Raw genomic sequence first — 12579 nt, 5'->3', positions numbered from 1 at the left:
TAACCGTACCATAAAATAATAAATAGTCGGAACATAAACTTACCATTTATTATTATTATTACTACCTATTATTATTATTATTATTATTATCAGGCGCGTGTGCATGGAATTTAGCAAGGGAGATAATCTAGATGGTTATGTTTTCCAGCGTCCCCAATGTGGCCTACGACCAGCCAGTCGTTTTTCGTTAAACGTTTGCAAATTGTTTTGACTGATTCGCAAAGTGGTCATTCGGTTTAATGTATATCGTAAAACAAAGCCCCAGTATACTGTAGCATATTTTTCCGTCCAAAGGTTGGCTAAATTATTACTTAAATTATTAAGTTCAGCCTGCCGTTTGTGTGTGCACGTTAATTTTTGATTTTTATAGCCACCCCCCCCCCCCAATAAAACACCGCCCCCTCCACCCCCCAAAAGGTAGTAGTAGGATAATAATAATAATAATAATAATTGTGTATTATTATTATTATTATTATTATTATTATTATTATTGCATGTATTGTATTATAATGTTGGTAAAATCACGTCGCAGTGAGGTGGGTGTGTGTGGTTGTTGCAGAAACGTTACATAAATTTAGAGGGGGACCCGAGAGTGGTCTCAGCGTTACTGGTATATAAAAATATATATATTTTGAGTTTTATTGCTCCTTGCAGTTTGGCGCATTTGAAATATGACTAATACAGCAAAATAACCTTTTAGTTAAATTTATTTGTGGTAAAATTAACTTTAATTTTTTTTTAACTTAAGCAACCTCAAAAATGCAATCATTAAAAAATTATTAAGTTTAAGCCCTGTTGTTAGTTTGTGTACTGTCAGTAGTTTCATTTACAATGAAACATCATAAAGTAGTATTAATATTCCATAACACTGTACATTATTGTTGAGTTGATAACAAGAGTCACTGCCATTATGGTCACATCATCGTGTTATTAAATGGTTGTCCTGTCTATACATGTATATCAGTGTAGGTTCTGTCTTTATCATAAGTATTATTCTGTATCCATTTGTTGTTAATTTGTGCACATTTACGTTTAGTGTTTTAAGTTTTGGTAAATTGTTTATACTTTTAAAACCTTTGTAATGCACACAAAGGTCACATTATATATTTTTTAATTGGTTATTAAATTGATTTAGCAATATTACATGTTATTTTAGCATTTTTCTACCAGTTAACTGAAAAGTGTTTTATTACATACAACAATAAAACACCATGGACAGAATAATCTTTTATTATAAATTTATTTGCTTATCTGGTTGCTAAATGTTACCTGGTAGCACCTTATGTTCAGGGACATTAACCTTTTAAAGTTTTATAATCACCCATCATTTCTAGATGAAACCAGCTAACATTTAACATTTTAATAATTCACAAATTTATTGCACTATACGTCATTTGTCATATTACACTAAACTATAATATTCGTGGTAATAAAATACAACTGTCACATTGTAATGTGAGTCTTCTCATAAACAGGACATCAGTGATAAATGTTAATGAAATCAACTAAAGCTGTTCCAATTATCTGCTTGTACAATTTACAGTGTTAAGCTACATTATATTGGATTACGTATTCATAAATACCCTTCTAAGATAATATATTAAACTTCCCCAAAATCATCTAGTCCTGAAACAAGGATTATTATTATCAGAAATTCGTACTGATTAAAAATACTATTTCCTATATACATAATTATATTTACAAATCGGACGTTAAAATTCTACTGAGAATGGGTTGATTGTATTTGCCAACAGAGCAGTTGAAATTACATCAAACACCCCAAGACCGTTGAGTTTTATTGGGATGACTTCATAGTTCAACTGATGTTAGCAAACCAAATAAAACCAATTTGCAGTAGCAAGTACTGGGTGGACTGTTAGACCATTGTCCTGACATACATTGTAATACTTGATAGTGTGCCTACTGAAAACCAAACATAACTTATTTTTGACTGAGTATACAGGAGTTTAAAATGTCAATTATATTTTGATGACAAAGTCACGCATTGATATGACCTTTGTTATTACTGTTTACATTTCTAATGTTCAAAACGTTTCTTTTTTCTTATCTCAATAATGGTTAACAGTGTAGGATTTTGAGCAACAGTTTACATTGAGGGTCACAATCAACTGTCGTAAGTGAAAGGACACTCTCAAGTACCATGGTGGTGTCACTGTCAGTGTCTCTGTCGACTGCTGCGTCACTGTCAGTTAGTGGTAGTAGTGTGTGTGTTGGAATTCCGTCATGCTCAACTGCCGTCTGCTTGTCAGGGGCTGGTTAGTGTGTTTGTCGATCAGGCCTGTCAAAGACAACGTTCACGTGTCATCTCTGATGGCTGACGTCAGGAGCAGTTCCAGAGAGCAGTGCCCCCGTGTGACTCATTTACCGAGAGAGAGCAGGATCACTGTGTTTCTGTGATGAGAGAAGGACACAATCATTTGTGTGTGACTCCTCTGCTTTGGCTAGGTCATCTTCAGTGTCCCACACTTCTGTGTCCGTGTCTTCCTCTGATACGATGAAGCATTCGACAAAGCCCGTCTTCGGCAGCACACTTTGGTAATACGTGGCCGGCATTTTGACTGACTGCATGTTCTGGCTGTGATGGTGCATCGCCCATCATTCTGTCGTGCATGTCACCGCTGGACCAACTGTTCTGGCTACAGTTACAGATATTGTTTTGATAGGTGTTTATTATGGCTACATGGGTGTAGCTGTAGCCCAAATAGCTTTGCGGAAAAGGGATGTGGTATGTCAGTTTCCCACATCTGCAAAACATGAAGATTAAAACTGTTCAGTGAACACCAGTAAACACTCCCACCGAGTTACACATCTCTAAATCTATTCAGACTACGAGCATGTTGGGCTGTACCTCGCTGAAAATAAAATAGGGGGAGGGTCTCCCCGAGCTTGAGAAAACGGCTACTTAAACAAATATATACATATTTTCGGGGGCCGTAGCAATAGCCTGGCCGCCCCTCCCCAGTAAGGCCCTGCTTAACAGTTGTTATTCATAGGGGTTCGTTGTAAAAGTGAAACTAGCTTTGGATATGTGGATATGTTCTTATTTCTAGCTGGATATTTTCTGTTAATTACATATACAGACCAAGAACCCGTTCCACGAAGCGATCGTATAGCTAGACCACCTTCAAGGAACGCTCGCGCAAGGCTTTTGGACTGGTATGCATTTTCAACGATATATAATGCAACTTATTGCTTAATATCAACAAATATATTATTATATTTAATTAATAAAATGGTTAAATGTGACGGCCATTTTGTTCCATCCCAGTGAATACGCCCTCTGGCGAGCCGGTGGTTACGTAATACTTAACGCGTCACGTCAGGAATTAGTCTTAGGATTCAAGAAACAAACGTACTTGATTTTTTAGGGATGATGAAATAAGCATGCATTGCAATGTTCTGTAATAACAATCTGATTAAAATTAGCTCTACTGGTCTCACCAGTAAATCTAACAGTATTGCATGGACTCCCATGTCCAGGTGACATTTCATCTATAAATAACAATTTAAATATCGACCAATTACACTTCGCCTTTTATAACGTTATTCGGGAGCATACAAATTCTAAAAATATCGGTCGAGACTATTTATGCAATACGCGAACTTGTTAGTCTATTTTCGTCTTGAAACGAATTTTATATACAATTTTATATTGAAATTAGTTTCCGGCATACTTCGTAATTCACCCGAATCATTTTGTATACCCTCGGCATAATCCCGAATGTTTTCAAATTATTTTCAAATCACTGGTATGATTTTGCAAGTAAGGTTTTGATTGGTCGAATGAAAGGTCAACTGAGCATGAGCTCCAACGAGCTGCTGTTAGATCCACATGTAATAGTGGAGCTAATTTTAATTAGATTGCTGTAATAATATCTATCCCAGTAAGCCAGGAATAAGTATACTAGTATATTATTTTTTTAAATACCAAATAAACTACGTTTGTCAAAAGGGCTACAAAACAAGTCGAAATAACTGTATCATGTTTTATCCATGTATTAACCTACGTACTGAAATGATAAACGGAGTGTTTTCTTAGTTAATTGGTATATCGTTTAGGTGCCTCCATCTGTGATTCCTGATTGGCAGGTGTATATTTGGTAGGTACCCAGACAAGTCAATTAATTACCGCCGTCTAGACACAAAAATACGTACCGGTATTATTAACATCACAGGGCATCGTGAAATCACCTGCCACCCCTAAATGGTAATGGCCATTATCAGCTGTCATGCTTTATTACTGTTAAATAATTCGGTACAACTCTTGATCAAGCAGACTGTCCCATCTAAAATCACAGAACTGACGTAGTCCCAAAGAAAATAAAGTTATCACTTGGATATCGTGAGTGATTGTTTTTGCTCTAACGTAGCCTACTAGTATGCTTTTTTTTCTTTGGATTTGTTAAGAGAGAAAAATACTATAACCCCATTTCGTTCTGTTAATGAAAATTGAAATATATTTAGTTAAAATAGTTTATTATATTATCAAGTCATTTGTGTTGTTTTACAAATCCGGTTGATGAGAGGGAAGCGCCTTGTCGTAAATTACTGCGTTTGTTTACACTGTACATACAGGAGTTGCTGACGTCACTTCGTCCCAAGCTAGAGTACCTGATGCGACGAAAACGAAACAAAATGGCTGTTCCCCAGTTAGCAGGAATAATTACGTTTTTTTATTAACTCTAAAATTACGCCTTTTTCATTTCTTAAAGTGTCAGTATGTTTTGGTGGTCCGGTCCATCTTTCTAACCCATATAGCTCATATCTGACTTGAGTTCTCCTTGACTTGGTAGTTATGCACTTAAGGTGATCTTAGTGCTAAAATCGATTCGTGAAATAGGGCCCAGGTATATTCAGTTGAACTCTGTGTGTACATATGAAGTCAACTGTGTTCATCTCAGTTGACCTCAGTACTCACCTGTCAAAGACAAAGAAGTCATCTTTGGATCCTTGGAAGATGTCCCGCCAAAGGTGGAGCTGTGTAGAGTCCTGGTAAACCGGGAAGGGGACCAGCTCGGTCAACGCGTTGGCCATCAGCACAGACGGGTGGTCGTGGTGGTTGATGATGAACATGTTGATATCGTGCCAGCCATAGTCCCTGCCCAATAGTCCTTTTAGGTTGTTTAAGCTGGAAAAGAGAAAAACAATGTTACTTCCAATCACGTCAATACAAAAACACATAACAAACAACAAACCACTGCAAGTAATATTTTCAAAAAAGAAACATATATGTATACTTTTCCATAAAAGTACGTGTGTATGTTTGTGTGAGTGAGTGAATGAGTGACCACTTTAAATCCAAAATGTTTTCAGAAGTGTACATGTATATGCGGAATTTGAATCGGTAGTAAATAGACATACCTAACGGCTTGGTCTCTACAGAAGTGTCAGCTAGCTTTGAGTAGCGCCACTACCGTCACTCTGCCCCGGGCCTCGACCATGGGACTAACCTCTCCCAGAGACCACGGTGCTAGTCTCTGGCATTGGCGTCCATGGGAGACGGGGACAAAGAGGGTGATGGCCATCACACCCAGCAGTGCCCGCAGGCCCCGCATTTCTAGAGATCTGTAAAACAAAACAAACACAATTAGACAAACAGGTTTAGCAGCAAAACAAAACAAACACAATTAGACAAACAGGTTTAGCAGCAAAACAAAACAAACACAATTAAACAAACAGGTTTAGCAGCAAAACAAAACAAACACAATTAAACAAACAGGTTTAGCAGCAAAACAAAACAAAAAAAAAGAATGTCAAGTACTTTGATATATGTATTTGATTAATTAATATTATAAAAGGATTTTTATTCATAAACAATCTTGTAAATGAAAAGGAGAAATTTAAAACTAAAGTACTAATCAAAATTATACCCAGGTGATTTTCCAGTCTTATATATTATTTATGAAAATCCCTGGAATAAAAACCATAAAAAAAAATGACAATAAAAGTCCTGTAATAGATAGAAATATGAGATGTATTTATAATTTTACTGCAAAACATATGTAAATTGAAACAGACTATAACACCCATGTTGATATTGATTACACCTTGGCTATAGCATGTACAGAAGTAATTTCAAAATGATCAAACCATTGCCTAATGTACAGTCCTCGAACATATATATTCTGATGAAAAAAATACACGATAACATTTAATTTTACATAAGAAAATAAAAGCAAATCATTGATGTATAAACTTTTGATAACCGACATACTTGAAATTCCAAAAGTAAGCTATATACGTACCATTTCTATTTCGCATAAAATGTATTTGATCTACCATAAGAATCAGGACGCAAACAAACACACTGGATTCGTCAATTTGATCATTTAAGCAAGAAGTCATCAATGTGTAATTTAATGATTTAAAAAAATCTCAGTTGGAGCCTAATAGCCGAAACTACTTTACTAATAACGAATACATACCTAGTAGCTAGTAGGGTCATTACGTGTACTATTAAATAACTTTCTCTATTGCCTTTTTATGTGCATTTTAAATGCCAGTAATATATGTACGAGGTGCAGATTGAATTCTCTAGTTACCTGTGTATAGCAGTAAGTTGCGTGTAACACCTATTCGCTGTACGTCCTGTTAGTGACAGAGCAGCAGACACGACTGTGGGTCGCCGAGTCTCTGATAAAAACTCGGCTCGGGTAAATCCGAGAACTTTGACCTGCCTCAAGGGTGTTGCCCCAGTTTACAGTGTCATCCAGATTTATAATCATGCAAAACAAACAACTGTCACGTTAAGATATCGTGCAAACGCATCAGCTGTCTACTAAGTCTAAAGTTCACTTGTAACTGTACAATAATAATGCAGTCACACCAGGGTTAAATAAGGGACATAATAAAACTGTTGGATGTCTAACATTTGGTAATTTTTACATATAATCTTAGAGACGAATCGGGTGCATGTGCAGGGGGAGGGTATTGGAGGTCGAAACCCTTACTTGCCCAAGCTTTAAAAAAATTGAAATGTATTTTTTTTGGTTGGGGGCGGGGGGGGGGGGGGGGAGAGAGAGCATGGTCCCATATAAACTTCGCTCAACACAGTCTATAACCCCAACCCTGCTGAAATCCCTGCACACGCGCCTTGGAAACCCGCTACATTTTTTTTTAAGCAAGGGATCGTTTATATGTACCATCCCACAGACAGGATATCACATACCATGGTCTTTTTGTATACCCGCCGATGGGGATCGATCTTAGACTGACTGCGCCTTTCCAAAAAACCCACCTTTTTAGGTCTAAGTAATGAATAAAAATAACATATAGTCTTGAAAAATGTTACGTAAATCGAACACAGTACCCTCTTCCTCTACCCCTAGAGCGTTACGTAATTAGTAACACCCCCCTTACATGTGACGCGTATGCCAACAGCTGGCCACTGTCAAAATCCCCCACTCACCGACCCCTGGAAAGGCGTTGTACCATACCTCTATGGATATAAATATGTTTTGGAGATATGAGACGACCCTCAATCAAGACAGTTAAATTTGTTCAAAAATTGCGAAATCTCACGTGATCTCTTGTTGGGGAATTCTATACTTGTGATAAGCCAATGGAAACCTAGATCGGTACGCGCCCGTCAAAAGTGTCCCACTTTCAAAATCATGGCTTTGTTTTTGACCTGGTTAAGCCAGCGTAGTGAAACCAATGCGGAGTGCGGCGTCATATATGCACCAAACGTAATTGGATTTTCTGTTCTATATGCTTAAATAATAAAAATATTCCAGGGAATGTAGTTTTAAAACTATATGTATCTTGGTCTGGGTATTTGCAAAGGCAACAATTACTTTCAAAAATTTACTTATCAAAATAAATTTCGCATTTGACGTTCTGTCGAAGTTATCATGATGGTCTACTTTCAACTAGGTGTTTGCTAGGTGGCGTGTGGTTATGTGCGTGACGGTGTGAGAATTACCTCGCATTCAAGCTTTGTAAGACTGCAGTCATATCGACTAACAATAGAAAAGAAAAAAACATATCATGTTACTGCTGTCGGTTTTCACAACTGTGGCCAAACAATGTATTGTCAAACGTGTTTTTAGTTGGGAATTTAGACTCGTAACAACACTGTACACACTTTGAGAGGAAAGCGGTGCGGAAACAAACACGGCAGGGCGGCACAAAACGGGGGCAGGGCGCAGCGCCCCTCTATTTATTGCTAGCTAGAACACTGCGTTAGTGCACCTGCCACATGCACAAGAACCGTCACCGTCCTACCACCATGATGGATTCCTTCCCACACCATGACACTGCCACCACCAAAACTTGTTGTACGCAGTGTGGAGCATAACGTTCCCCTCGACATCTATAGACACGTGTGCGTCCACCAGCACATGGCAGGAAAAAAAGAGTCTCATCTGATAACAAAACAGTCCCCCACCTGGCACGTGTCCATCTCACCCTCTGCTGGTACCACTGCAGACGCTCCACTTAGTGACGTTGGGTCAAAATGTTACGTCGCACTGGGAAGCTGAAGTTGATTCGATATTCAACGTTCAACATTCAATATTGAATATTGCTCTGACAGGACAACATTCAACATTCATTTGTTTTTCTGAACTGTACAACATTCTTCAAAATCTACGATACAAATTTAAGTGTATGTCCTATGATACTATGATGAATCGAGGGTGGCTTAGGGATATAAAATAATCTGGTGTAGCTCGGAAATAAAGCACAGAGCTAAGTCTCGCCGAAATCAAATCAAAATGATTACCAGTATATAGCAAAAGAATCAACAGCATACGCACACATCTAAAACCAAACATAGAATGTTTATGATATAATAAACAGGTGTTCAGTAGTGCACATCCCACCGATATATATAAATATATACTGGGTGGCTCAGGGTCAAATTTCACGCTAACGCCACGTCAAACTATATGGTACACAGTATAGCTACACCACACTCGTTTACAGGCACACAATTCAGGAACTAAACAGAAAATTTATGAAATTCTATCCATCCATCCTCTAGTGCGTGTTATACGGAAATGTGACGAGTAGGGTGGCTCTAGACTATCTGAACGTGACGCCCAGTTAAAGGTCGACATTCGGAGATTCAGCTCAATATTCAGATTAAACCCACAATCCTGAAACTAAACATAGAATGCTGTTGATTATATGTTCAGTAGTCCACGTCCAACCTATACATAACAACACGGGGTGGCTCAGGGGCAACTTTCCAAGTTACGCCCCATCCATATATACTCTATCAAAAAAGAAATGCATAGGTGATAGGGACAGAAGAAAAGTGTTTGATTTTACAAAATATAGTTTTTTGATACAATGTTGCTGAATGACCATGTTTGTTAATGTTCCTGGAATGGGACAGCATTCCCGAATGCACCCTAAAACAAATTTAACGCACGTTGTGCGACAATTGCAGGAAATCGGCGTGAAATGGTTAAATTTTGGCGAATGCACATGAAACTCGGGGAAACAATTGGGGTAGTGATGGGTATTTAAAGCTGCAATGCTCGCAATGATGCCTCATTTCCATTTCGACGTAGACGAGTTACAAGTTGCCAAGACTAAGCCTGCCGAATCGAAACATTACAATAGGCCGCCTCCAGTTAGGTGAATCGCAGTCAGCAGTCGCACGCCACATGAACGTCCAGCAGAGCACCATTTCACGTCTCTGGGACAGGTACCAGCAGTTTCAATCAGCTGAAGACCGGCCCAAAAGTGGAAGACCTCGCATAACAACTGCAACACAAGATCGCTACGACCAGATTCTGCACTTGCGTCACCGTCTTGCGACGTCAACAACCACATTTACGTGTTCGCTGGTGCACGAATGTACAGGGGTGGAATTTGGGAAACTGACGGCGAGTATGGTTCAGCGACGAGTCACGTTTCCTTCTATAGCGACGTGATGGACGACAACGTGTTTACAGACGCCGCAATGAACGTTTTGCCAACAACTGCGTCGCCCAAGGTGACAGATATGGTGGAGGGAGTGTCATGATGTGGGGAGCCATCTCATATACCGGCAGAAGTGAACTTGTGTTCGTACAAGGCAACCTGACAGCTGTACGCTACCGGGATGAAATTCTTCTCCGTCACATGCTTCCCATTTTCGATCGACAGAGAGAACTCTTTCAGCAGGACAATGCCAAGCCGCATACGGCATGTGTAACAATGGATTTCCTACAGAATGTGAACATTAATGTGCTGCCATAGCAATCAAGATCGTCAGATCTCAACCCCATTGAACATCTATGGGACGAACTGGGCAGACGTGTACGCCAGCGTGACTCGGAGCCTCAGACGCTTCCGCAACTGCCACATGCACTGCAGGAAGAATGGGCTAGGATTCCACATAGAATGTTTATCATATGATAAACAAGTGTTCAGTAATAAATAACCCATAAATAACAAACACGGGGTGGCTCAGGGGCAATTTCCCCATGTAATGCCCCATCCACATTTATGGTAAACAGTGTAAACGCATTTTACCCACAATTCTGAAACTAAACAAAGAATATTTATCATATGATAAAGAGGTGTTCAGCGGTGCCCATTCAACCCATATATATAGCAAACACGGGATGGCTCAGGGGAAACTTTCAAGATAACGCCCCATCCCTATATATGGTATACCACACTCGTTTACAGCCATACAACTCTGGCTCTAAACGCAGAAACTTTATGATATTCTACAAATCCATCCTCTTATGCATGTTCTATTGACATAAGAAGAACCTAGGATGACCCAAGGCTCTGTTTCAACGTGACGCCCCGTTAAATGTAGAAATTCGGAGATCAGCTAAATATTCAGATTAGACCCACAATTCTGAAACTAAAAATAGGATGTTTATCATATGATAAAGAGGTGTTCAGCAGTGCATATTCAGCCCATATATAACAAAAACGGGGTGGCTCAGGAACAACTTTCAAGGCAACGTCCCATCCCTATATTTGGTAAACAGTATAAGTACACCACACTCGTTTACAGGCATATAATTCTGAAACTAAACATAGAAAGTTTAGGGAATTCTACAGATCCATCCTTTAGTCCATGTTTTATGGAATGTGAAGAGTTTAGGGTGGCTCAAGACTATCTGAACGTGACGGTCCGTTAAATGTAGAAATTCGGAGATCAGCTCAATATTCAGATTAGACCCACAATTCTAAAACTAAACATAGAATGTTTATCATATGATAAATAAGTGTTCAGCACTGCAGATTCAACCCATATATAACAAACACGGGCTCAGGTGCAACTTTCAAGGTAACGCCCCATCCATATAGATATGGTATACACCGCACTCGTTTACAGTCACACAATTTTGAAACTAAACATAGAAGGTTTATGGCATTCAACAGATCCGTCCTCTAGTGCATGTTATATGGAAATGTGAGGAGTCTAGGGTGGCTCAAGACTCTATCTGTACGTGACACCCCGTTAAAGGTCGAAATTCGCAGACCAGCTCAGTATTCAGATTAGACCCACAATTCTGAAACTAAACATAGAATGTTATTCATATGATAGACAAGTCTTCAGTAATGCACATCCAACCCATAAATATCAAACATGGGGTGGCTCAGGGGCAACTTCCCACGTATCGTCCCATTCATATATAACTACACCACACTCGTTTATACTCATACAGTTCTGAATCTAAACAAAGAAAGTTTATGAAATTCTGGTGCATGTTCTATGGAAATATGAAGAGTCTAGGTTGGGTCAAGACACTAAATGTACTTGACGACCCGTTATAGGTCGAAATTCAGAGTTCAGCTCAATATTCAGATTAGACCCGCAATTCTGAAACTAAATATAGAATGTTTATCATACGATAAATTAGTGTTCAGTAGTGCACATCCAGCCCATAAATAACAAACACGGGGTGGCTCAGGGGCAACTTCCCACGTATTGCCCCGTTCATATATAAGGTACACAGTGTCAAATCAATCAACCAAAAATTCTGAAACTAAACATAGAATGTTTATCACAGAATGTTTAGCATACTGTGTTTACACGCATGTATCGAGCATACACTACATACGCTAATTATACACTATAAACATACCAATGTCAATCGAGCACTTAAACTACACACTTACGTATATATCACGTACAAGTATACACTAAGTATATGTAGTAAACATGTATAAATTTTTTTTAATGTTTTTAACGACACCACTAGAGCACATTGATTAATTAATCATCGGCTGTTGGATATCAAACATTTGATATTTCTGACTCGTAGTCATCAGAGGAAACCCGCTACATTTTTCTTAATACAGCAAAGGATCTTTTATATGCACTTTCCCACAGACAGGAAAACACATACCACGGTCTTTGACCAGTTGTGGTGTACTGGTCGGAACGAGAAAAAAACCCTAATCAGCTGAATGGATCCATCGAGGTTGTTCGATCCTGCAACGCAAGCACCCCAATCGAGTACTCAACCGACGGAGCTAAATCCTGCCCGTAAACATGTATAGAGTATGTTCTATGTACATCAGTTAAACACTACGCAAATACGGGACACATTACGTGTATAAGATATACATAAATTACACATACTAGTTAGTACA

General features: G+C 38.7%; 1 protein-coding gene across 1 annotated transcript; it reads right to left on the bottom strand.

Moving 5' to 3' along the window:
* Positions 1-1214: 1214 nt before the first annotated feature.
* On the bottom strand, positions 1215-6754 carry LOC121375065 (selenoprotein Pb-like). The gene is made up of 4 exons (XM_041502287.1): positions 6564-6754; positions 5383-5586; positions 4940-5149; positions 1215-2765 (listed from the first exon to the last, which is right to left on the bottom strand). The coding sequence occupies exons 3-4, from the start codon at positions 5092-5094 to the stop codon at positions 2474-2476; spliced, it is 447 nt and encodes a 148-aa protein (XP_041358221.1). The 5' UTR covers positions 5095-5149; positions 5383-5586; positions 6564-6754; the 3' UTR covers positions 1215-2473.
* Positions 6755-12579: the final 5825 nt, after the last annotated feature.

Source organism: Gigantopelta aegis, chromosome 6 (assembly GCF_016097555.1).
Source record: "Gigantopelta aegis isolate Gae_Host chromosome 6, Gae_host_genome, whole genome shotgun sequence".
Classification (NCBI taxonomy): domain Eukaryota; kingdom Metazoa; phylum Mollusca; class Gastropoda; order Neomphalida; family Peltospiridae; genus Gigantopelta; species Gigantopelta aegis.
The sequence above is the reverse complement of the archived record's forward strand: the minus strand, read 5'-3'. Positions and strand labels throughout refer to the sequence as shown.

Bases quoted from the DNA above. Each gene is read 5' to 3' on its own strand.
- LOC121375065 (XM_041502287.1), bottom strand. From the start codon at position 5,094: ATGTTCATCATCAACCACCACGACCACCCGTCTGTGCTGATGGCCAAC. The intron at 2,766-4,939 runs GTGAGTACTGAG...CATGTTTTGCAG, and splicing joins GACTTCTTTGTCTTTGACAG to ATGTGGGAAACTGACATACC.